Genomic DNA, 27366 nt, shown 5'->3' with positions numbered 1-27366 from the left:
TAATTTACTGAGATAATGACTTTTTGGTTTTCATTGGCTGTAAGCCATAATCAACATTAACAGAAATAAACACTTGAAATAGACCACTCTGTAATGACTCTCTATAATATATGAGTTTCACTTTTTGTATTGAAGAACTGAAATATATTAACTTTTTGATGATATTCTAATTTAGTGAGAAGCACTTGTAGATGCACAGATCTATCTCAGTAATGAGAAAGTCTGTGTTCCCTTAATATACATTTTAACTCAGAATAGAGAATTGAGATAATGATTGCTTAATTCTGGCAGAGAAAGAAGCAGATTTCTCTGATGAGATACATTACAAAGCTGCTTATTTTTATGTATACAATTGATTTATGAAATAAAAATTAAAACAACGGTTACACTAACCTTTCAGCTATGCATGACAGTATAAGGCTTAATGACTTATTTTTCTCTTCTGAACTCACCACTCAAATAAAAAACGAGCTGAACTTATATTTTTGAGACATTTATATTAGCATTTTTTATGTCCTACAGTCATTTATAATAAATAATAGAGGTAAAATTAGAAAACAGCACAATTAATAACACAGTATGGTGGTGAAATTAACACATACATAATAATCAAGTTTAATTATATTCCAACTCCTTTGTAGAGACATCATATACAAAAATGTAAGAATTTTTACTTGAAAACATATACTGTGAATTCTGAACAACAAAGTTTTACTATTATGTATTTAGCCCTCATAATTGTCGTTCTTCAGAAATTTTGCCAAAATCAACATAAAAGGAAAAAGAATAGTCCTTAATTTTGGTTACCACCATAAGGGGTCCAGTCATGTTCAGATTAAAAAAAATAAGTAAAAACAAGGAGGATAATATGGAGTTAAAGACTTTATTCTATCCTCTAACTAAATTCCAATTCTGTCCACTCAGGAATAATAAAAAAAAAAATTAAAAAAAAAGACAAAAATGTGCTTATTTAAAGGAGCCCTTAATTACAGACATCACTGTCTAACATTCGGGTTGACTGCTGTGGTATAGTGCAAGAATCAGCTAAAACTGTATTTCCATTTGATTTTATGCTACTGTTAAAGGGATATCTGGGATTAAAAAAAAAAAATGTGCCTAATCTCCAACAGGCATGTAGTTGCTAACAGAGGCAACTATCTGCCTGATGTCCCTGATGCCGGTCATTAACCGCTCCTGCTGGAGATTCAGCTGATCCCCTGTCAATAGAGCAGTGGTTTCTCTTCCTGTTGGCATGGTGGGACTACTGGAGTCATGCTGATTTACATGCCGGAAGCCTCCAGGTATGCTCACACGTAGCTTTTTTGATATTTTTTTTTCTATATCAAAAACACAAAACTATGGACAGAAAACCGGAATGGAAATTGTGTGAATTTTTGGAGCATTCTTTAATATGTTCTGGCATGTTGGTTTACAGCTAACCCATTTTGATTTCAATGATGACAAACATTGAAAAACAAAAAAATTTGAACATGCTGTTTTTTTTGTTTTGCTTTTTTAAACTGTCCTACAGATCACACAATGCTAAGAAAATAAATAGAGTTTTTTACTGAACAAAAAACATGCATCAAAAATGCATGTGAACAAGCAGTTTAAAAGTATTTGTACATACCACAGTGACTGTGAAGCAGAAATCTGTACCAAACTGCACAAAAATAAATTGATTTTTTTCACCAGTTGCATTATTTAAATAAGGTATGGGTATTCAGCATCTTTAAAATTGGCATTATTTGTAAATGCCATATAATTCCTTGACCTAAAAAGATTGACTCTTTTTGTATCCCTCAATAAAACGAGACAACCCTTTAATATATATATTGCAGTCATTGCAATCTTCTGACTGTCTTCATAAAATATAAAAATTCCACCAACACTAGCAGGGGAAACAGTAGATTAGTACTTTGATCTCTGTCCCGAGAGGAATGAAGGTTTACAGGGCAGAATTGGCTTGTGTCATCCAATTACCAAAATGTTCTTGAAAAGAGAAGTACAAAAACAATACAGTCCAAAACTAATGCAAGTAAAAAGTACTGTATCCTAGTTATATAAATGTTTTTCTAAGGATATCTTCTTGTTGCTGGTGGTGTAGAGTCCCAATTCCCACTGCAGGCGCAGGAAGTGCAGGTCGGCTTACGAGCTGTAGCTAGAATGACAAAAAGTACCCATAATAACATTTTGTGTTGTTTCAGAGATCAGAACTAGCGCCAAAAACGTGATGTGTGCAGGTAATGGACACAACGCCCCTCCTGCCTCACCCTGCACAAATTTTTGGGTATTATGCGCACATCGTCTTTTGCAGGTGGATTCAGCCTGAAAAAGCGCTAAAAAATGCCAAAAAGAGTGAACATATCCTCGGCAATGTAAAAATGACTTGCTCTGAATATGTTTGCTCTTTTTTTAATTTATTTTAATCGTGAAGCGGGTGAAAGAAGTGAGCTGACCATTCTTCAGCAACTTCTGCTTAGAAGCAGCCACTAATGAAAAAAATATTCATCAGAATCTGTATTTAGCTAGTAAAGAAAAGATTTATAGGCGATACATTCCTTAAAACAGCCATAAAAACAGACTGGCCAGATTGTGAAAAGTAAACCAGACCTCTCAAATTCTGAGAGAAATTTGTTAGAAAAGCAAAATGAATAAGCTTTTCTAACAATTAGTAGTTCCTCTACAACAAGAGCAAACACCATTCCATTCAATATAAAAACTATTTCCTTTATTCATATACAAATACAGTGCAGACAACAATAGAGTGGATACATACATAGATTTTATTTTATTATTGTCTGTATTCTAAGCGTACAAATTAAGGAAATTATTTGTAGAACTTATGAAGAGGTGATTGCTCTTATTGTATAAAAATTGCTGGAAGTTTCAGGAGAGTCACACCCAATGATTACTAACTAGGCTGTATTGTAGGAAAGTTTGTTTAAAAATATTAGAAAAAAATAAATAAATACAATTCTCACAACATTACTTATGACTCATTAAAAACACCCTAGAGTCCTTTGTTTTCATTTAGATACATTTTCTTAGGGATAGCTTGTAGCCTGGTTTGTTTTCATGTCACACTTCGGGTCAGAAGCATCTTCTGATCTTCACTGCCTACATATGCTACTTTGCCTAGGGGCTGGCTTCTTAGCCAGTATCAGCAACTATATGACTGCTAGTCCATACAGAGGCATCTAGTAAGATGGCAAAATTCATGCAATTCAACAGCAAGACAAACCAAAATTAACTGTTCAACTACTAATCACTTACAGCTTTACAATTTGCTGCGTTTTTGTGAGATTCTATTTATAAAGAACTATACGCAGATGTGTCATTCTTTAACTAGTTTCTAAATCTGATATAAAGTGATACGGATGCCATGAGATGTTAAAAGACTATATATATATATATATATATATATATATATATATATATATATATATATATATATATCTCTATCTATCTATATAATCTATATATATATATATATATATATATATATATATATATATATATATATATATATATATATATATATATATATATATATATATATATCAAAAGAAAAACAAGTGCCTCCTGTTCGCCATCCATCACCACTTATAAAAAATAAATAAATAAATGTATACATGAAACAGAATCTGTCAGCAGGATCAGCCCCCTTAAGTGCCATCTATATAGGCATGCAGATATATATAAAAAGACTGGCTGTCAGGTGTAAGCTAAGAGAGATACTCTATATGTAACTAACAGCTTTAATTTGATGCAGCTTTAATTTGTTAGTTACATATAGAGTGGCTCTGTTCACTTGTACCTGTTCACATTTGTCTGTCTTTCTATTTGGAATTGATGGTCAGTTTTTTTTATATTTGTAATACACACCTTCTGACTGAGCACTCCACCCATCAGCCTATGTTGGTTTTAAATAGAGCTTGATCCTACTTGCCCATATAATTGTAGGCTTTTTGCTTGGGAGAGGTATCATGTTTGGTCAGGGTTCCAAAAAAAGGAGATTTTTGTGTACTCACCGTAAAATCTTTTTCTCCGAGTCAATCATTGGGGGACACAGGACGAATGGGTGTTATGCTGCTGCCACTAGGAGGACACTAAGTTAAACACACACAAAAGATTAACTCCTCCCCTGCAGTATACACCCACGGGCTGGACAATCCAGAGCCAGTTCGGTAACAAAGCAGTAGGAGTAAACCAGTTAAAAACAGTAAACATGTTATAGTCAAAACACGGACTGAAGAGAATAACCGAGCCAACTAGGCTAACAGGGAGGGTGCTGTGTCCCCCAATGATTGACTCGGAGAAAAAGATTTTACGGTGAGTACACAAAAATCTCCTTTTCTCCTACGTATCATTGGGGGACACAGGACGAATGGGACGTCCCAAAGCAGTCCCTGGGAGGGTAACAAGAAGTTATAAATGCTGTGCGTGCCTACGAGCTACAGATGAGACACTGCCGCTTGTAGGATTCGCCTACCGACGGACGCGTCTGCCGAAGCCTGAGAGTGCACATGGTAGTGCTTCGTGAATGTATGCAAGCTGGACCATGTAGCAGCCTTGCAGACCTGTGCAGCCGATGCCTGGTGCCGGATGGCCCAGGACGCGCCGACTGACCGGGTAGAATGAGCCTTGATCCCCGGAGGTGCGGCGTGACCCTTGACACGGTAGGACTCTTGGATGGCGGAACGAATCCACTTGGCAATGGAGGCCTTGGAAGCGGGCAGACCCTTCCGTGGCCCCTCCGGAAGAACGAACAAGGCGTCTGACCTACGGAGAGACGCCGTTCTGGAGACGTAACGTTTGAGACCCCTCACTAAGTCCAAAGTGTGGAGAGCCCTTTCCGTGCGGTGGGAAGGAGCAGGGCACAGTGAGGGAAGGACAATTTCTTCATTAAGATGGAAAGAGGAAACGACCTTCGGAAGAAAAGTCGGACATGTCCGCAGAACTACCTTGTCCTGGTGGAAAACGAGGAAAGGCGGTTGGCACGACAGAGCTGCCAGCTCAGAGACACGTCTAATAGACGTGACAGCCACGAGGAAGGCGACCTTCCACGACAAGAACAGCAAGGACACCTCATGCAAGGGCTCAAAGGGGGGCTCTTGAAGAGCACAGAGGACCAGATTCAGGTCCCATGGTTCCAAGGGCATTTTGTAAGGCGGAACCATATGAGAAACTCCCTGGATGAAGGTTTTGACTTGCAGTCTGTTTGCAATCCTTCTCTGGAAAAGAACCGAGAGAGCAGAAATTTGGCCCTTAAGAGAGCTAAGGGCAAGGCCCAAGTCTACGCCTGATTGAAGGAATTCCAAAATGTGAGGAATAGAAAAACGGAGGGGAGAACGTCTCCGATCCCTGCACCAGGCGAAGTATGCCTTCCAGGCGCGGTGGTAGATGCGCATGGAAGAAGGCTTGCGTGCGCGGAGCATGGTAGATATAACCGTCTGGGGCAGCCCCTTCTGCCTCAGTACCCAGGACTCAACGGCCACGCCGTTAAACACAGGGCCTCTGAGTTCGGGTGGTAAATGGGCCCTTGAGACAGGAGGTCTGCGCGGCTCGGCAGCCTCCAAGGTACGTCTGAGACCAATTGTACCATCTCGGCGTACCATGTCCTGCGTGGCCAGTCCGGAGCGATGAGAATTACTGGAATCCGTTCTGCCTTGATCTTCCTGATCACCTTCGCCAGAAGGGGAATTGGAGGAAAGATGTATGGGAGTCTGAAACCCTGCCATGAGAGGACGAGAGCGTCGGCTCCAAGGGCTGAGGGGTCGTGAGACCTGGCCACGAAAACGGGAACCTGGCAATTGAGGCGAGATGCCATTAGATCCACGTCCGGAGTCCCCCATCGAGAACATATCTGGTGAAAGACTGCGGGATGGAGAGACCACTCTCCGGGATCGAGACTGTGGCGACTGAGAAAGGCCGCTTCCCAGTTTTCCACGCCTGGGATGTAAACTGCTGAGAGTATGGAGTGGTTGGTCTCGGCCCAGCGGAGAATGAGCGTTACCTCGGCCATGGCCGCTTTGCTGCGAGTGCCCCCTTGGCGGTTGATATAGGCTACCGCAGTGGCGTTGTCGGACTGGACTCTGACCGCGCGGCCGGAAAGGAACGGATGAAACTGGCGGAGAGATAGTCTGATTGCCCGAATCTCTAAGATGTTGATGGGCAGCTGGGATTCCTGCAGGGACCAGCGACCCTGAGTCGAGTGGCGTTGGAACACTGCACCCCATCCGAAGAGACTGGCGTCCGTCGTGACAACCAGCCAGTGCACCGGAAGGAAAGACTTCCCCCGAGTCAGGGAGGACCTCTTGGTCCACCACCTGAGAGACTGCCTGATTGGGCGAGAGAACAGGAGACGGCGGTCGAGCGAGGCGGGATTCCTGTCCCATACTGCTAGAAGGGCGTGCTGTAGGGGACGGAGGTGAAAAACAGCAAAAGGCACTGCCTCCATCGCCGCCACCATCCTGCCGAGTACCCTCATGGAGAAGCGTAGGGAGTGAGGGCGAGGTTGGATAAGCTTTCGGACTTCTCTCTGTAGAGTGGAAACCTTTTCCGGAGGTAGGAGTACTAGACCCTGAGAGGAGTCTAGGATCATTCCCAGGTAGGATATGGTTTGAGCCGGGACCAGGGAAGATTTTTTGAAGTTGATTTTCCAACCCAGGCGCAAAAAGGTATTTATGGTGACGTCTACTGCTTCTGAGCAGGATCGAAAAGAGGAGCCCTTTATGAGAATGTCGTCCAAGTAGGGCAACACCACTATGCCTCGAGCATGGAGAATGGCCACGGCAGCTGCCATGACCTTGGTAAACACCCGAGGAGCGGTGGCCAGCCCGAAGGGTAGGGCGACAAACTGAAAATGGTGCCCCTGGACCGCGAAGCGGAGGAAGCGCTGATGAGACGGTAGGATGGGAATGTGCAGGTAAGCGTCTTGAACATCTAGAGATGCAAGGAACTCGCCCTCTTCCAGAGAGGCAATTACCGAGCGGAGGGACTCCATGCGGAATTGACGTACGCGAACGTACTTGTTGAGAAGCTTGAGGTCTAATATTGGACGTACTGATCCGTCCTTCTTTGGTACGATGAAAAGATTGGAATAGAAACCTTGGTACCTCTCGTTCTGAGGTACCGGGATGATGACCCCGTCTTCCCATAGCGACTTTATGGCCTGGAAATACTGACGGACCCTTGCTCTGGGAGGAGGGGACTGGAAGAAACGAGATGGGGGACGAGAGACAAACTCTATCTTGTAACCGAAGGACACTAGGTCGCGGACCCATCGGTCGGGAACTACCGAGAGCCACGCGTCCCGAAAAAAGAGTAGGCGGCCGCCAACTCTGTCGGTGTCCTTCGGCATTTGCCAAAAGTCATTGAGGTGGAGACCTGTTAGGTCTGGGCCCTCGGGATCCCTGTTGTCTGGGTCTGCCTCTCCAGGAGGGAGAAGGTTTGTAAGACGGCTGGGAGGCTCTGTCCTTGCGCTGACCTCTCCCGACGCCGGGTGGCGCGGAGGAGGGATTGGACCAATTGGAGCTAAAACGGAAATATCGGCCTCGGCCCTGTTGGTTGCGAAAGGGCCGAAAAGTTCGTTGCTGGGGAAGGAATTTGCTCTTTCCTCCTGTGGAGTCTGCGATTATTTTGTCTAGTTTGTCCCCAAAAAGGCGTTCGCCCTGGTATGGAAGAGACGTGAGGGATTTTTTGGAGCCCGAGTCCGCCTTCCAGTCCCTGAGCCAAAGGGATCTGCGGATCGTGACAGCATTGGCCGCTGCCTGAGAGGCACAGTTGGCGGCGTCTAAGGATGCGGAAACTACGAAGTCCCCCGCTCTGGCAATCTGAGTGGTCAGGTGTGAAATTTCGGGGGGTAAGTCGGCACGTAGTGCTGTAGAGGTTAAAGACTCGGCCCAATGGGTCATGGCCTTTGCAACCCACGTGACGGCAAAAGAAGGAAAGAGAGAAGCCGAGGAGGCTTCAAAAGCCGAACGAGCCATCTGTTCAATTTGTCTATCAGTGGGATGCTTGATGGACGCACCCTCGGAGGAAGATAGAACCGCCTTGGTGGCTAGCCGAGACACTGGCGGGTCCACGGAGGGTGACTGAGACCACTCCTTAGCTAGGTCCTGAGCAAACGGATACTTCAATTGCATAGCCTTCTGACCTGAGAAACGTTTATCCGGACGGACTCTATGGAGATCGACAATGTCCTTGAATTGAGGGTGCGTAGGAAAAAATTTATGAGCCTTTGTGGTTCGCCCGAATGACACGGGATGAGCCGCCTTGGACGGGGTTTCCTCCTCTAACTGTAGCGTCTGACTTACAGAGTCTATGAGAGAATCTAGGGTCTCTTGATCGTGATGATACTCTGGGGAACAGGACGCGTTGGATGCGTCGTCCAGGAAGGATTCCCTGCTATGAGTCGGGGATGAGTGGCGAGAGACATCACTCTCTGAGCCGGAGGGCTGATCACGGACCGGAGATATTACCCTGGACCTCTTTTTAGATGAGTGAGGGCTTCTGGAAGCGGTACGACCTCTAGGCCGAGAGGGGTTCTTAGACCGCGTTACATCATCCGTGGAAGAGCCCTGGGTAAGGGACGGCTCACGGAGGGACTGTATCGTCCTTTCCAAGGATGCCACAGATCGAGCAAGGGAGGACGCCCATGCGGGGGTACTAGGCTCGCTACATTCCGGGACAGAGGCCGGAGTATCCTGTGCCGCAGACATTTCGCAGGCGGTGCACAGCGGAGCAGTGTGACCTCGGGGCAGAGATACCTTGCAGGAGGTGCACACAGCAAAAATAACGGAGTGGGTCTTTCCAGTCCGTTTTTGCTTAGACTGTGACATATTTGTGATTAAGAGAGCGTACTGGCAGGGGGGGAGACAATCCTACTGAGTGCGTCTCACCAAAGTCCTGCGGTGGCCTGGCAGGTAGATCCTGAAGTCCTGTGCGCTGCGGAGCTGCAGAGCCACCAGCGTACTTCCCGGTCCAAGATGGCCGCCGAGATGTGAGAAGGGCGCTTCTCGGGAACGAGAAGCGTCCAGGGAGGGGGCGTGTCATGGGCGGGCGTTGGCGTGCATGTAGGCGGGCGCTGGAGTCCGGCCCGGGCCGGGTTGCCAATGCGCCAACGGAGCGCCGGATTGCCCGCCGTGCCCCCTCAGAAGTACAACGCTGCCCCGCGGCTGCAGAGCCGCATTAGTAAGAGAGTAAGGGGCCCCCTCCTGTCAGCTCGTCGGTCCCCGCACTTACCCTGTGCGATGGAACCGATGCTCCATCCACCTTCACCTTGGTAGGGAGAGGGTGGAGAGCTTCTGCCGCCGTGCGTCATCCGCTATATTCAGTGGTGATGCAGTGGGCGGCTGCACGGACGCCATGTCAATCTGTCCGGCTGTGCCCTGGCTCCAGGAAACTTAGGTGGATGATTAGTCCCCGTGGTCGCCTGAGAGGGAGGGAGGGAGATCGGAACGCTAAGGAACCGTCGCCACACTGAAACGTGAGCCAGGGCTGGCATCCATCGTCGCGGGAAAGGATACAGGAGGAACGCTCCATGTACTTGCCCGTTGTTGGTGCGGGAGAGATCAGAGCTGAAAATTTGCCTGTCGCTCCCTTCTCTCCGTTAAATCCAAAAATTGGTGGGGTTCAGAGGACCCAAGTGCCTCCTGAGACACTAAGTAAGAACTGGCTCTGGATTGTCCAGCCCGTGGGTGTATACTGCAGGGGAGGAGTTAATCTTTTGTGTGTGTTTAACTTAGTGTCCTCCTAGTGGCAGCAGCATAACACCCATTCGTCCTGTGTCCCCCAATGATACGTAGGAGAAAAGGGGTACATCTTTACGCTGGATGTTGGACTCACATGAATTGGCCAATTTTTGCACTCCGTATCCTCATTTTTTACTTATGTTATTTAGTAGTAATGCAATTCCAATTTCATACATTCAATGTTTACACACTATAGCGTTTCAGAGTGCAGCTTTAATTTGTTAGTTACATATATGGCCATGTAGGTCACAGAAAATTGAACAGAATGATACCTCGATATTTGCTATCCTATAATCTCATTCCAGACAAATCCACATTTTTCTCATATGTAAATGAGCTGTTAAGATCTATGGGCTGGACACTGACCTGTATGAGAATCTGCCTCCTGAGCTTATATTGCATGAAAGGGGGCATTACCAATGTGACATGTAGTGACTGACACTTTGTTGTCCTAATCACACACAGCTCTGCAGTGAGATCAGAGCTAACACAGTACAGCTGCGGTACACTGTACTGTGTTAGTATCACTGCAGAGCTATGTGTGATTATGACAACAAAGTGTCAGTCATTACAGGTCTCACTCTGGTAATGCCCCCTTTTATTTAGAATAAAGCTCTGGGGATAGATTCTCAGGGAGATCAGTGTCCGGCTCGTAGATATTAATAGTTTATTTGCACATAAGAAAAATAGATTACTCTGGAATAAGACATTGCATTGGATCGTAGATATCAAGGTATCATCTTATTCAATTTTCTTGGATCTGAATGCCCATACAAACAGCTCAGGATTGTTGATCCAACTGACAGATTACCTTTTACTGGATGGCGTGCTAGTACTGAATTATCACAATCAATTGTATATCTCAAGGCAATTCAAGAAATGTTAAGGGTGGACACATATGTTATAAGATATAGCAGTATGTAAGCTGAATAGTAAACTACATAAACATTATATAGAAACCTTACCTTTCGCCCCAACTGTTTCTCACACCTAGGTGCAACAAAAGACCAAGCACCCATATTTTGTGGCTCTTCTTGGCTCCAAATGAAATCTTTAAAAAGAAGAGTACAAGTAACTAACCTTGAATTGAACTTTCTATTTATTGTAGCTAAAACACAGCATTGACTGTGGTAAAAATCAATTAATAAAAATTGTAGACACATTGTGGATTTCAATTTTCACTTTCTTTAAAAAAAAGGTACCGTATTCCATTTGAAATATCGATCCATTTGAATACATTAACAATCATAAATCATGAAATGCTACTGAAAATTTGCAGCACACAACTTTTGCATGGTGAGATTTGGCTGTGTGTATCCAAAACATCCCACAATATGTAAACATAAGGGTTAATAATTTGCCCTACATTCATATTAACAACTTAACCACAATTGTCTACAGGGGCAAAACTAAAAATGTCACATTACTAAGTTTTGTATGTGTAAGTAATTGAGGTTTTAGATGCATTCAAATACAAAATTGTATTTTTTTAATGAAAAATTATTATAATGCCAACATTTCTAGATATTAATAATTACACTTTTCACTTGTTTTATGCAAAGTCCTCCTTCAGAACAAAAAAAGCAGATCCTTATTGTAGCATATATGATATAGGGCCCTAAAGGAGGCTTTATTAGATGCATTAACCAGAGATAAGAACTTTTACAGAAACTTGAACTCACCTTTAGCCTTTGGATATTTGCCCATTTCATGCTGGAGGGATTCTAATGGAAATGGGCACAGTTCTTCTATCCTAATAATGGCATATTTGTGTCCTTGTTCTCCCAGTGTTTCTTTATGTTTAGCTAAAGCATAGTAGTGTTTTCCAGAACAGAAAATGACCGTGGTAACACTGAAGGGAAAAAAAAAACCAAGTAGCAGCGATGTATTTGTGAAACTTTATAGAAGTCAAGATTTCATTTTATAAATGTAATTTTTAGTTAGGTCAAAGAAGTTTTATCTTCATAACATTTGGCCCATTGTCTGGATATACTAGACAGTAATAGAATAATGTATAACTATACTTTCAAGGCCTTTCAGAGTCGTCTGATAGGTAAAAAATTGTACTGTTATAATATATACTAATTATCTTAAAGGCAGTCTGTGGACGTGAACCTGGGCAGGGCTCTGGCTGTCCTCAGTATTCCTGCCCCCACTCCATGATCCTTGATCTTGAGTCACTTCTGAAGTCTCCTCATACAAGGTGACATCCTGGGACAATGACAACACAAGGATGTGGCACATTCCATTGTGCATACAAAAGGCTTCAGCAAATGAATCCCTTCACTACATGGCTGATTTCCATTTTTGCGGTTTATGTTTTCGTTTTTTCCTCATCTTCTTCCCAGAGTCATAATTTTTTTACTTTCTGTCCACAGACTTCTGACTAGAGATGAGTGAATTTGATCGGGTCAGGGCATATTCGGCAAGCTATAGCGCTTACCGAATAAGCTGCAGAGGGCACCCGGCTTCCTGGATCGCTCCGGCTGATCAGCTGTTCGGCTCCGCAGCTACAAGTGTCGCGGCTGTGTGACCAACACTACACATGCATGGAGAGCCCAACAATTGTAGTGCATTCCCATGGCACACGTATGTTATACTACCAACAATGTGCTGCGTGCCAGACTTGGAGTCCCTCAGGTCAAAATAAGACAGACCAATATGTATTTTTCTTTTGAACCATGGTTTTAAATATTGCATTTTTATTTTTAGTCACAGATTCTCATGTAATATGTAGAAAACTTATCGTAAACATCTACGTCTCTGTGCAATATCAAAAGAACAGGGGAAAAACAATATGAGTGCAAAATAATTGCTCTGAACAGACCGTTCAGATGGCCAGGTGAGTGAACCTTTTTGGAACACTTTATATAATGGAGGTGTAATTAATCAATCTACCTTTTGGGGTCTGCAGCAAGGTCTCCTAGAACAGGTTTAAATGTACTTCCTGGTGCCATATCTTCAAAACTGGAAATTGCAGCCTGCAAAAAAAAAAAGTAAAGAAATAGAAGAAATTAAAACAACAGTCAAAACTCACACACGTGGTCAAAATTGTTGGTACCCCTCGTTTAATGACTGAAAAACCCACAATGGTCACGGAAATAACTTGAATCTGATAAAAGTAATAATTTAAAAATCTATGAAAATGAACAAATGAAAGTCAGACATTGCTTTTCAGCCAAGCTTCCACAGAATTAAAAAAAAAACTCATGAAATAGGTCTGGACAGAAATGATGGTACCCTTAACTTAATATTTTGTTGCACAACCTTTTGAGAGAATCACTGCAATCAAACGATTCCTGTAACTGAGGTACTGCACCTCTTGACAGGTATTTTGGCCCACTCCTCAAGAGTAACTGCTCCAGTTGTGTCGTGTTTGAAGGTTGCCTTTTCCAGACGGCATATTTCAGCTCTTTCCAAAGATGCTCAATAGGATTTAGGTCAGGGCTCATAGAAGGCCACTTCAGAATAGTCCAATGTTTTCCTCTTAAGGTACCTTCACACTAAGCGACTTTACAACGATAACGATAGCGATCCGTGACGTTGCAGCGTCCTGGATAGCGATACCGTTGTGTTTGACACGCAGCAGCGATCAGGATCCTGCTGTGAGATCGCTGGTCGTTGCTGAAAGTCCAGAACTTTATTTCGTCGCTGGATCTCCTGCTGACATCGCTGAATCGGTGTGTGTGACACCGATCCAGCGATGTCTTCACTGGTAACCAGGGTAAACATCGGGTTACTAAGCGCAGGGCCGCGCTTAGTAACCCGATGTTTACCCTGGTTACCATTGTAAATGTAAAAAAAAAAAAAAAACACATACTCACATTCGCGTCCCCCGGCGTCCGCTTCCCTGCACTCCTCCTGCATCCTGTGTAAGTGGCGGCCGTAAAGCAGAGCGGTGACGGTGGGAGATGCCGGAGATGTTCGGCGCTGACACAGGATGCAGGGGATTGCAGGGAAGCGGACGCCGGGCACCGGAATGTGAGTATGTGTTTTTTTTTTTTTTTTACTTTTACAATGGTAACCAGGGTAAACATCGGGTTACTAAGCGCGGCCCTGCGCTTAGTAACCCGATGTTTACCCTGGTTACCCGGGGACTTCGGCATCGTTGGTCGCTGGAGAGCCGTCTGTGTGACCGCTCCCCAGCGACCACACAAAGACTAAACAGCGACGCTGCAGCGATCGGCATCGTTGTCTGTATCGCTGCAGCGTCGCTTAGTGTGAAGGTACCTTTAGCCATTCTTGGGTGTTTTTAGCTGTGTGTTTTTGGTAATTATCCTGTTGCAAGACCCATGACCTGCGACTGAGACCAAGCTTTCTGACATTGGGCAGCACATTTCACTCTGGAATCCCTTGATAGTCTTGAGATTTCATTGTACCCTGCACAGACTCTAGACACCCTGGGCCAGATGCAGCAAAGCAGCCCCAGAACATACCAGAGCCTCCTCCATGTTTTACAGTAGGGAGTGCTCAGTCAGAAAGCTAGCATACAAATAATAGAAAACGGACTTGCACATCAAAAACTAGTCTGAACAGGTGCACACACAAACAGCTACTTACATGTATAACATACGAAGATAGTTGCACTCGATCTCGATTGTGTTATTAAAGCATGTCAATGTGAAATACATGAAATGTGAATATCAAAAATGGCTTTTGAAAAATACATGAAAGATACATGAGACGCTTTGCACAAAATTAGGATCAAGTTCACACTGGTCAGGGACCCATCAGACTTATGAGGCCACCTTGACGTTGGTTGATGGGCAGACATTATTTGGCCAAATTTTGTGCAAATTTTGTGGCTAAAACATGAAGTTGGTTAAGAATTTGTTAAAAGTGCGCCAAACTGTGATTATGGCAAAGACGGCAAGTAAATAATCTAAAAGATAATATAGTTTTACGCTCTATAATCCTTTTGGTGAATGTATAGCTCTACTTTTTACTATTTAGTTTCCATTACATAGTTTACTAATATTTTAAATTATGGGTTAAAGAAACAAAAAAAAAAACAATACTTTGTGAAGTGGCATCCAAACATTACTGGTACGCAATAACACTTTGCACAATATATAATGACCCAGATTCATTAAAACTGATGTTTTGTACACCAGTCTTAATGACGGCCATGCAAGAATAAGATGCACAGAATTCCTTAAGAGGTGAACAGCACTTAATGAGTTTGGTGCATCCTACTAGTGGCGCATATTTCGCCAAAAATATTACTCTCTTTAAAAATTCAACTAACATTTCCTGGTGTACAAAACGCTGGCACTTTTGCTGAATTTGAAGACAGAGCGTAGCTACCCCCATCTTGGTGCCTTCCCAGCCTTACCCATTTTGGAAGGGTTGTTTCAATGTAGCATGAAAAGTTCTATTGCCAAAGTGTCTAAAGCTGTGCAAAGCTCTATTGTGCAAAAATTTTGCACCACTTCAAAGTGTTTTACGCCAGTTTGCTGGCAAAAAACACTGAAGGAATCGCCTGCAATGCGTTTACTTATCAAAAATGACCATAATCAAACTTGTTTGCCAAGGTCTACAATTCTTCGTTGTGGACAGAAGTTTGTGCGATTCACATAACAAATGTGGAGGACGCAATTTAAAAACACTGGTTAACCTCTTTCTGACCTCGAACGGGATAGTACGTCCGAGGTCAGATACCGCGCTTTGATGCAGGGCTCTGGCGGTGAGCCAGCATCAAAGCCGGGACATATCAGCTGTTTTGAACAGCTGACATGTGCCCGCAATAGCGGCGGGTGAAATCGCAATTCACCCACCGCTATTAACTAGTTAAATGCCGCTGTCAAACGCAGACAGCGGCATTTAACCGGCGCTTCTGGCCGGGCAGTCGGAAATGCGCGCATCGCCGACCCCCGTCACATGATCGGGGGTCAGCGATGCGTCAGAATGGTAACCATAGAGGTCCTTGAGGCCTCTATGGTTACTGATGCCGGCCTGCTGTGAGCGCCCCCCTGTGGTCGGCGCTCATAGCACACCTGCATTTCTGCTGCATAGCAGCGATCTGATGATCGCTGCTATGTAGCAGAGCCGATCACGTTGTGCCAGCTTCTATTCTCTAGAGGCTATTGAAGCATGGCAAAAGTAAAAAAAAAAAAAAAAGTAAAAAAAAAATGTGAAAAAAATAAAAATATAAAAGTTTAAATCACCTCCCTTTCGCCCCATTCAAAATAAATCAATAAAAAAAAAAAAAAAATCAAACCTACACATATTTGGTATCGCCGCATTCAGAATCGCCCGATCTATCAATAAAAAAAAGGATTAACCTGATCGCTAAACGGCGTAGCGAGATAAAAATTCCAAACGCCAGAATTACGTTTTTTTGGTTGCCGCGACATTGCATTAAAATGCAGTAACGGGCGATCAAAAGAACGTATCTGCACCGAAATGGTATCATTAAAAACGCCAGCTCGGCACGCAAAAAATAAGCCCTCAACCGACCCCAGATCATGAAAAATGGAGACGCTACGGGTATCAGAAAATGGCGCAATTTTTTTTTTTGTTGTTTAGCAAAGTTTGGAGTTTTTTTCACCACTTAGATAAAAAATAACCTAGTCATGTTAGGTGTCTATGAACTCGTAATAACCTGGAGAATCATAATGGCATGTCAGTGTTAGACTTTAGTGAACCTAGCAAAAAAGCCAAACAAAAAACAAGTGTGGGATTTAACTTTTTTTGCAATTTCACCGTACTTGGAATTTTTTTCCCGTTTTCTAGTACACGACATGCTAAAACCAATGGTGTCACTCAAAAGTACATCTCGTCCCGCAAAAAATAAGCCCTCACATCGCCATATTGACGGAAAAATAAAAAAGTTATGGCTCTGGGAAGGAGGGGAGCGAAAAACGAACAAGGAAAATCCCAAGGTCATGAAGGAGTTAAAATATGCTACCACATTCATCCAGCAACCAGAAATCCAAAATGTAAATGACTAGACTAATAGACAGAACTATGGTTTTGTTTTCATTCTTGGCATTATAGAATTACAAAAAGAGAAAGAAAAATAAATAGTTACCGGATATCTGAGTAACATTTTTGGAGAGGCAACAATTAGGGGTTTTCTGAAATTTCTTATCATTTGCCGGCGTAACAAATGAAAATATTGTGCTGGTGTTGTGGGATGAGCAACGCACATATTTACAGTATCACCGTCTACGCCTTCTTCTCTACTGTCACACATCTATGTGGAAAAAAATAACATTGTTTCAAGTTAACGTGTTACGGAACACTTAATAAAAAAAAAATGGAAAGAAATGTCCAGGGGTCATTTAAAGTGAATATACATTTCTCCCACATAGTCACCCCACATGCTGCCCTCAGTTTGCCTGTTGCTGCCTCCTCTGCTGGCGTTCTTGACTTCCTACATTCAAGATTGCTATGGCAGTGACCTAAGGGGCACAGCGGTAAAACTAAACCTCACCACATCACAGGAAAGCTGGTGAAGGTGTACGTCAACCTTAACACTGTGCTCCCCATTCCACCGCTGCAGTCATTTTATGCTGTAGGACTGGAAATGTAGACTCCGCAGAAAAGGCAGCAGTAGGCAAATGGAGGCACAGCAGATATTGTGACTATACATGACAAATGTATTGTATATTTTATGCAACAGTTTAAAAGGTTCTTTGAGATATGTTCTATACACAAATCCATATCCCTTGCGAATATACTTCAGTTTGCATGGTTTTAACAAAGCCTCCACTTCGTAGTTGGTCCCAGCAATTTGACTTCAGGCTTGTGCTCAGCGATCAGAGAGGAGTGTGAACACAATAACATTTTAGTGGTAAAATAGGGATTTTTGTGTACTCACCGTAAAATCCTTTTCTCCGAGCCACTCATTGAGGGACACAGGACCGTGGGTGTATGCTGCTGCCACTAGGAGGCTGACACTAAGTAAACACAAAAAGGGTTAGCTCCTCCTCTGTAGTATACACCGCCCACTGGCTCCGGATAATACCAGTTCGTAGCAAAGCAGTAGGAGATTAACAAGATTTAACCGTAGGAACAACATGTCAGAGACTAAAAAACTTATCATAGGCAACAAGCCAAAACAAGGGTGGGTGCTGTGTCCCCCAATGAGTGGCTCGGAGAAAAGGATTTTACGGTGAGTACACAATAATCCCTATTTCGACATCGCCACATTGGGGGACACAGGACCGTGGGACGTCCTAAAGCAGTCCCTGGGTGGGAAATAACCCAACAGTGTAAAATTATGGCACCTGCTGTCTACAGGTGCGCTACTGCTGCCTGCAGAATACGCCTACCCAGGCTTGCATCTGAAGATGCCCTATGGACATTATAATGCTTTGAAAAGGTGTGCAGGCTAGACCAGGTAGCAGCTTTACAAACCTGCTCTGCAGACGCTTGATTCCGAATGGCCCAGGAAGCACCCACCGACCGAGTGGAGTGTGCCGTGAGGCCTGCAGGGATAGGCTTGCTTCTGACGCGGTAAGCCTCTTGAATAGTCGACCGAATCCATCTGGCGATTGTCGACTTAGAAGCGGCCAGTCCCTTGCAGTGTCCCGCCGGGAGCACGAACAGAGCGTCCGTCTGTCGAAAAGATGCCGTCCTGGACATGTACTTCCTGAGTGCACTAACAAGATCCAAGGAGTGAAGAGCCTTCTCCACGCGGTGCAACTGAGTAGGGCAAAGGGACGGAAGTACGATATCCTCATTGAGGTGGAAGGAAGACACTACTTTTGGGAGGAAAGTAGGGGATGGTCTGGGGACCACCTTGTCCCAGTGGAACGTAAGGAACGGCGTCCTACAGGAAAGAGCAGCCAACTCAGAGACTCGTCTGTTCGAGGTAATAGCGAGGAGAAAGGGCACTTTCCATGAAAGGAGAGGTAGAGAGATGTCCTGCAATGGCTCGAAGGGAGATTCCTGCAGGACACCTCGGACCAGATTAAGGTCCCAAGCCTCTAGAGGCGCTTTGTAGGGAGGCACCACGTGAGAGACTCCCTGAAAGAACATTCTGACCTGAGGTTTGGAAGCAATTTTTCGTTGAAAAAGGACTGACGAGGCCGAGACCTGCCCTTTAAGGGAACTCGGCGAAAGCCCCAAGTCCAGACCGGATTGGAGGAAATCTAGGATGGTAGGGATGTTGAAAACCATCAGAGGGCGACCTCTGCTTCTGCACCAATCAAAGAAGATCCTCCAGGTCCGATGGTAGATGAGCGATGACACCGGCTTTCGGGCATTGATCAAGGTCAAAACTACCTCACGGGAAAAGCCCGCTTGAGTCAGAACCCAGGATTCAACCGCCATGCCGTCAAACACAGGGCCCCTGAGTTCTGGTGGTAGATCGGGCCCTGAGAAAGTAGCTCTGGACGATCTGGTAGGCGCCAAGGAACGTCTGCGATGAGCTGGACAAGCTCTGCATACCACGCCCGGCGAGGCCAATCCGGGGCGATGAGAATTACTGAGACACCCTCTGCCTTGATCTTCCTGATGACTCAGGGAAGCAGGGGAGGGAACCGGTAAGGAAGGCGAAACTGACTCCAAGGAAGGACTAGCGCGTCCACCCCGATTGCTCTGGGTTTCCCGTGACTGGGCCACAAACTGAGGTACCTTGGCATTGAACCAGGAAGCCATCAAGTCTACGTCTGGAGTACCCCAACAAAGGCAGATTTGTTGGAATACGTCCTGATGGAGAGACCACTCTCCTGAGGCAAGACCTTGCCGGCTGAGGAAATCTGCGGCCCAATTCTCCACTCCTGGAATGTGAACGGCCGATATGACCGAGTGGTTGTGTTCGGCCCAGCAAAGGATGTGCTCTACCTCGCGCATTGCAGCTCTGCTGCGGGTGCCCCCCTGATGATTTATATAAGCCACAGCTGTGGCATTGTCCGACTGGATACAAATGGGGCGGCCTGCTAGGAGATGATGGAATCGCTTTAGGGACAGCCGAATCGCACGTATCTTCAGGATATCGATTGGAAGACGAGACTCGTGATGAGTCCAGGTTCCCTGCGCAGTGTGATGGCGAAAGACCGCTCCCCAGCCTAGGAGGCTGGCGTCGGTAGTGAATACCAGCCAATGGACTGGGAGGAAGGACCTCACTTGGAGAAGAGAGGATCGGAGAATCCACCAATGGAGTGTCTGATTGACCCGAGGAGAGAGAGGGCACAGTCGGTCGAGGAAAAACGGACTCCCGTCCCATGCGTTCAGCAGAGCGTGCTGGAGGGGACGGAGGTGTAGTTGCGCAAATGGAATCGCCTCCATTGTGGCCACCATCTTCCCGAGAATCCTCATGCCGAAACGGATGGAACAGGGGGGGGCGGCTGAAGAAGCCTCCAGACCCCCTGTTGAAGCCAGGACCTTGTCCCGAGGAAGAAGCATCAACCCTAGAGAGGTGTCCAGGGTCATGCCCAGGAAGGAGATCCGTTGAGCTGGAACAGGAGATGACTTTTTTAAGTTGATCAACCAGCCCAGCCGAGAAAGAGCATCCAAGGAAATGCGGACGCACTCCTCGCAGGCTCGGAAAGATGGGCCTTTGACCAGTAAGTCGTCTAGGTAGGGAAGCACAACTAGACCCCGAGAATGCAGAATGGCCATGACAGCCGCCATAACCTTTGTGAAAACTCTGGGGGAGGTGGCGAGGCCGAAAGGCAAGGCCGTGAACTGAAAATGTTCTGCTCCGACGGCGAAGCGAAGAAACCTTTGATGAGGTGGGAAGATTGGGGGTGGTGTCGTCCGGACGAGATTGCGAGTCATTTAGAAGAAGATGGTTGGGGTCTGGATCCCCTGGACCTAGACTGTGCGGAGCGGCCCCTCCAGGAATGGTTGGGCCGGTATGAAGCCTGAGGGCTTTTGTCTCAGTCAGCGCGGCGCCCTGAACCAGGGGAACTGGCTGAGGAATGCCATGCGTAAGTCCCACGAAAGGGCCGAAAAACAAGCCTGAAGCTGTCGTCGGAACGGTTGTCTGAATCTCTGCTGGGGGAGGGATGTACTTTTTCCCCCTGTAGCGTCTGAAATCAGCTTGTCCAGCTTGTCACCAAATAGACGACCACTGAGACATGGTAGAGACGTGAGGGACTTTTTAGATGCGGAGTCCGCTCGCCAGTTCCTCAGGCATAGCGCTCTCCTAATCGCCACAGCGTTTGAAGCCGTAAGTGCAGAGCAGTTCGCCGCGTCCAGGGAAGCGTTTACTAAGTAATAGCCAGCCAAGGAAATTTGATTTGCTAGCTCCACTATGTCAGAAGGGAGGTCACTGTTCTGTAAGGCCTTATGCAGAGAGTCTGCTCAACAAGTCACGGCTTTGACTACCCAGGTAGCAGCGAAGGAGGGAAAGAGTGCCGAGCCTGAAGCCTCAAAAAGGAGATTTTTGTTTACTTACCGTAAAATCTTTTTCTCCGAGCCAATCATTGGGGGACACAGACCGTGGGTGTTATGCTGCTTGCCACTAGGAGGACACTAAGTGATACAAAGAAAGTTAGCTCCTCCCCTGCAGTATACACCCTCCTGCTGGCCCTCAGCTAACCAGTTCGGTGCAAAAAGCAGTAGGAGATCAGTAACAACATATTAGCTTACAGCATGTCATATTATATATGAGAGTATAGCATATCGGATTGTAAAAACAAGCATAAGCCAATACCAGGGTGGGAGCTGTGTCCCCCAATGATTGGCTCGGAGAAAAAGATTTTACGGTAAGTAAACAAAAATCTCCTTTTCTCCTACGCCTCATTGGGGGACACAGACCGTGGGACGTACCAAAGCAGTCCCTGGGTGGGGACAACGTCAGATCAGGCTCTGTGTAACTGCTACTTACAAGTGCGCCACCGCGGCCTGCAGAGTCCGCCTGCCCAGAGTCACATCTGTGGAAGTCTGGGAATTATAATGCTTCAAGAATGCATGCGGACTGGACGAATCCGCAAGCTTGCAGGCGTGTCTTGTTGACGCCTGATAGACAGGGATATAGGCTGTCTTCTAATACGGGAGGACTCCTGGATGGTGAAAGAATACACCAGGCTAAATGGCCGGAGGAAACGGCCAAACCCTTCCTGTAAAAGTCAGGAAGCCTTCCTCTTACCGTTAGGAAACCCAAGATACAGTGTCCAACCTTCGGAAGGACGCCGTCCTCAAGACATACCTACTCAGAGCACTAGCTTTGTCCAGAATATGGGGACCTCATTCCATCTTGTGGAGTGGTGCCAAAAAAGATGAGGGAAGAACTATGCCCTCATGACAGTAGTAATACAATACCACCTTGGTAACTAGGGACAGGGAAGGCTTGAGGACAACCTTGCCTTGAAGGAAATAAGAGAAAAGAGTCTGAAAAGACCCGTTAGGACCGAAGACTCGTCAGGATGAGGATACCGCCGAGAAAAAGGGGGCAACCTTCCCTAATAGAATAGATCCCAATGATCTAACGGTATGCAATAGGGAAGAACTACATGTGAAAACATCCTGCGAGGTGGTCCCTACTTGCAGTTTTGTTGCAGAAAGACGAACTGCAAGCGAACTGACGTGGTCAATGCGGATTTCCGAGGATCACTGGGGCCCTTTCTGCTTCCGAAAAGCTGTCGGAAGTGAAAACTGGTACCACGGAACAACCGGAGCATGCAGTGCGAAGGCTCCTGGATCTCGAGGCCGAACAACAAACTCCAGTACACAGGCGATCAGTCAGGACGCCATCCGAACCACAACTGTAGAGCTCCAGTGAAGGCGGGTCTGATGGAATACTTCCGGTGAAGTTCCCGCTCACTTGAGGTGAAACCCTGATGGCTAAATATGTTCGCAGCCCAGAGGTCTACTCCTGGGATATGTACTGCCAAGATCACCGAGTGATAGATCTCGGCCCATGTGAGTTACTTTGGCCATGGTGCTTGAACGTGGGTACTCGCTAGATGATTGACGTATGACACAGCCGTGGCGTTGTCCAATTGAATTCGGATGGGTTGACCCGCCATAAGGAGAGGACCTACTATAGGACTACCCTTGAGATCTCCAGAGCAATGATCGGGAGAAGAGAACTGGCATTGGAAGTTACTAGTAACCATGGAACCGGGAGAAAAAACTCCGGATGAAGAAGGAGCTCAGAGACTATCGTCTGAAAGGCTGCTTGACTTGCCGAAAACTAACGGAGCGAAGGAAACTGCTTCCATTGTTGTCTCCGTTTTATTTATTTATTTATTTTATTTATTTATTTTTTTTTTATTTTTTTTTTTTGGAACCCTCCCAGCAAATCGAATGAAATGAGGGGATGAGTGAGCAAGAGCGCGAGCTCCCTGTTGAAAAACCATGACCTTGTCTGGGGGGAGATTTACCACCCTTCTGGAAGAATACTGGATCATCCTCAAAAAGGATATCTGCTGGGCTGGAAATGGTCTAGCCACCAGCCCAGGTGAGAGGGTATCGCAAGTGATATAGACGACTTAGCGTAGTCCTGCAAGGGTGGGTAAACAGTCGGCCAAACAGGGTAGGACGACCACGCCTCTAGGTGCAAGATGACAGCCGCCATGACCCTTGCGAACACCCTGGATGGGGTAGCAAGGCCAAAGAACAAGGTCGTGACTTAAAAGCTGTTCACAAATGGAAAAGCAAAGGAATTTTTGAAGAGGTTAGACATCCCGAATGTCGATGGATGCCAGAAACTGCACCTTTTTTGTTGAAGTAATGGCTGAGCGGATGAGACTCCATTCGAAGAAGAAAAAGAACCTTGTGAAAAGATTGTTAGAAGTTTGAGGTCCGGGATCGGTCCTACTTCTCGTTCCCCCTTTTAGGAACCAAGATCCCTTAGATCTAGACTGTCCTGGACAACCCTTTCACTGTTGGTCGGGGCTGCGGGAACGTACGATTCTTCGTTAGACTCCCGCTCAAAAATATGATTGACCAGTTGAACTGTCTTCAGGAAAGGGATACTGGTGTGAATCACAATAGTTAAGGACTCCAAGCAGGAGACCGTTGCTCTAGCAATCCATGCGGCGGATAGGGAGGTTAAAGGGCTGGACCCGTAGCTGCCAAACGGAACAAACCAGATGTGCTATTTGACAGATCGTGGCATTTTTAATTGAGGACATATCGGGCAGGAATACTGGTAGGTAAACCACAGGAGATTGTACCCGGTTAATCTGCCGAGTGGCAGAATGCGCCGCTGCTTCCAGCAGGTCATTGCAGAGTTAAAAATTAGGAGCCTCGATCCACCATCCTCTTAACAAGGAAGTGGAGAGGGAACATTCGCCTACTTGCATCTTCTGTTAAATAGTGGTGATGCAGAGGGGGGTGCTCAGACGCCCGAAAAAAGGGTGCCTCTGTACATCCACAGAGTTCAGGTCTCCGGGTGGACAGGACAGGTTGTCTGGCGTTAGGCCTGGACCTTCGTGTGCCCATCTGTTGATGGTGTGGGTAGACCGGCGCCCTTTAAAGTGCCTGTCGCCCTTAAAAATCAGACCAGGCATAGCGTCCCACGTAGAGGCTTCTGTCCAGTGAATCCTGGATGGCAAAAGCTCTACGAGGGAGTTTAGGCTGAGGAACTAGTTACACTGGGATAAACTGGGATCAGCGGCAGAGGGCTCCTCATTTATGACCAGTTTCGGTTTGGTCATGGTGCCCTCAAGACCAGGGAATACTGGTCGTGTGCCTTTAAGACCAGGGAATACTGGTCGTGTGCCTTTAAGACCAGGGAATACTGGTCGTGTGCCTTTAAGACCAGGGAATACTGGTCGTGTGCCTTTAAGACCAGGGAATAATGGTCGTGTGCCTTGAAGACCAGGGAATACTGGTCGTGTGCCTTGAAGACCAGGGAATACTGGTCGTGTGCCTTGAAGACCAGGGAATACTGGTCGTGTGCCTTTAAGACCAGGGGTTACTGGTCGTGTGGCTTTAAGACCAGAGAATGCTGGTCGTGTGCCTTTAAGACCAGGGAATACTGGTCGTGTGCCTTTAAGACCAGGGAATGCTGGACGTGTGCGTTTAAGACCCGGGGATACTTACTGGTCCCGTGTCTTTAAAACCCGGGAATTCTGGTCACGCGCCTTTAAGACCAGGGAATACTGGTCACGCGCCTTTAAGACCAGGGAATACTAGTCACGTGCCTTTAAGACCAGGGGATACTGGTCACGTACCCTTAAGACCAGGGAATACTGGTCACGTGCCTTTAAGACCAGGGAATACTGGTCACGTGCCTTTAGACCAGGGAATACTGGTCACGTGCCTTAAAGACCAGGGAATACTGGTCACGTGCCTTTAAGACCAGAGAGTACTGGTCGTGTCATGCGGGTTTAGGTAAAATCTCGCAGCGAGCGAGAAGCGCCAATTCAGGGGGCGCAGCCACAGGCACGACGTGGGCGGAGCCTCGAAACTTCCATGACTAGACCCCAGCCGGGGCGTAAATTTCTGCAGCCGGCGTCAGTGTAGAAGTAAGGGGTGGTCACCCGTTGCTCGAGAAAATTGAGCGCTTCCGCGTCAGGAGCTAAGCGCCAGGAAAAAATGCTAAGCCGCCTTGAGGCGACACAGTGCGCTTCTGGTGTGCGGACCACACATCGGCCGAAGCCGGGAGCTAAATTATTTAGCCGGCTGGAGCGTTACCTCAGGGAGGTGGCCACAGGGAAGCCTGAGACTGCCTGTCAATATCCCGCTGCAGAAGCCCATTACTGGCAGGATCCACTTACCAACGGTGCGCGTCCCGGCATGGAGCCGCCGCGGATGTCAGGTATTGCAGCGTGGACGGTGCAGGGATAGAGAGATAAACCTCAATCCATCATCCCCTTGTTAGGGAGGTGGAGAGGAACCGTCCGCCTCCTTGCGCCATCCGCTTTCACCGTGGTGGGATAGTGGGGGCTGCCCGGACCATGGAGGGGGGCTTCTGTATATCCACGAAGTTCAGCCCATCGGGACCATGAAGGCACCTTCGCCCCTGAAAAGGGATTTCAACTGCGGCCTAGTCCGGCTGCAAAAGCCGGGGACTAAATTTTTGGAGCCTGCCGGTGGAGCGCGTCGGCGGGCCGCGCGCCGAATGATTGCCGCTGGTGTACCGGCCAGTGGCACCCCCAGGACCGCATCTTCCACACAGTCAGCGTGAGGAAGAATGGCCCCCGAGATCTGCAGGGCGCCTCTCGTCCCAGACGAGAAGCGCCGATATAGGGGGCGGGGTTACGGCCGTGGGAGGGATCTGCCCACTGCGGCCTACTCCAGCTGAGAAGCCGGGGACTAAATTTTTGGCCTGCCTGGCGATGCGCGGCGGCCGCAACGGAGCGACGCTAACCGCCGCAGTTTCCCGACTGCCGGCGCCTCTCTCCAGGGGCTATGCCGCAAGTACCGCCGGCGCCTGCCCCATAGAGGCCACTGCGGCCTACTCCGGCTGAAAACCGGGGACTAAATTTCCGGCCTGCCCGGCGGTGTGCAGCGGCGCGGCCGCAAAGCGATCTGGAGCGCAGGAGGGGAACTCCTGATATACTCACAGTCCTGTAATGCAGGTCCCCCTGTACCTGCGCGCTCCATCCTCTTCTCTCAATCCATCATCCCCTTGTTAGGTAGGTGGAGAGGTGGGCTCTGCCGCAAGTATGCAACGCCATGTGATGTGGGCCTTGTATGTCGGGCCCCCGGAGAGGAACATTAGAGCCAGGCTCTATGTGCTCGCCGTCTTGCAGGGGGAAGGGAGATCGGGACCAAAGATGGAAACCCGTCGCCCCAGTAAAAATTGGCGTGCTCCAACGTCGCAGGAGAGAGACGGGGAGGTATACTCGCCGTGCTCGCCTGTTGCTGGTTCGGGGGAGAGCGGGTCCCATAAAAAAGGATCCGTCGCCCCCTTCACTCCGTTGAATAAAAAATAAAAATTTACAGAAAAATTAAAATTAAAATAAAAATAAGAAAGTTGGGGTCTGAAAACAGACCCAAGTGCCTCCTACAGACACTAAGCAAGAACTGGTTAGCTGAGGGCCAGCAGGAGGGTGTATACTGCAGGGGAGGAGCTAACTTTCTTTGTATCACTTAGTGTCCTCCTAGTGGCAAGCAGCATAACACCCACGATCTGTGTCCCCCAATGAGGCGTAGGAGAAAACTGAACAGGCGAGACTGTCAACTAGGCGGCCTGTGGGATCTTTGATAGAAGATCCGTCCGGCACGGATCGGATAGTTTTAGAGGACAAACATGAGGCAGGAGGATCCACAGGAGGGGATTCTGTCCATTGTTTGCGGAGATCAGGAGAAAAAGGATATTTGGACTCCAGAGATCTCTGACCCTGAAAGCGTTTGTCTGGACGCTCCCTATGTCGCTGGACTATGTCCTGGAACTCCGGGTGATTGGCAAACACCCTGTGAGTACGTTTGGTCCTTTTGAAAGACACCGAATTATCCGTACTGGAGGTCGCCGGTTCCTCATCAACCTGAAGGGACTGGTTGACGGCCTCAATGAGACCATCTATAGTGCTCTGATAACCTGGCGACTCCAGATCTAGAGGCCCATCAGACTCAGGATCTACAGAAGCTACGGACGTGCTTCCTAGTTGGCCGCCTGTGCTTAGAATGAGAACGGCCCCTGCAGGCTGAGGATTCCACAGTCGTAGGGGAAGCTTCCTGAATAGGCGGATTAGTGGTCCTGCTCCTGGTTGGATCCTGGAGGGACTCGATAGCTTTAGTCAAAGAAGCCATAGAT

General features: G+C 46.9%; 1 protein-coding gene across 1 annotated transcript in view; it reads right to left on the bottom strand.

The window, feature by feature from the left end:
- Nucleotides 1-479: 479 nt before the first annotated feature.
- Nucleotides 480-27366, bottom strand: part of DHTKD1 (dehydrogenase E1 and transketolase domain containing 1) — an 80452-nt gene continuing 53565 nt past the window's right edge. The window contains exons 13-17 of the mRNA XM_077264583.1: nucleotides 16792-16956; nucleotides 12657-12739; nucleotides 11441-11610; nucleotides 10724-10809; nucleotides 480-2161 (exon numbers count right to left, since the gene is read on the bottom strand). Coding sequence (XP_077120698.1) covers nucleotides 2060-2161; nucleotides 10724-10809; nucleotides 11441-11610; nucleotides 12657-12739; nucleotides 16792-16956 — 606 coding nt within the window. The 3' untranslated portion in view covers nucleotides 480-2059. The remainder of the gene's footprint in view (nucleotides 2162-10723; nucleotides 10810-11440; nucleotides 11611-12656; nucleotides 12740-16791; nucleotides 16957-27366) is intronic.

This window comes from Ranitomeya variabilis, chromosome 5 (genome assembly GCF_051348905.1).
Source record: "Ranitomeya variabilis isolate aRanVar5 chromosome 5, aRanVar5.hap1, whole genome shotgun sequence".
NCBI classification, from domain to species: domain Eukaryota; kingdom Metazoa; phylum Chordata; class Amphibia; order Anura; family Dendrobatidae; genus Ranitomeya; species Ranitomeya variabilis.
This window is presented reverse-complemented; position numbering and strand designations above follow the sequence as displayed.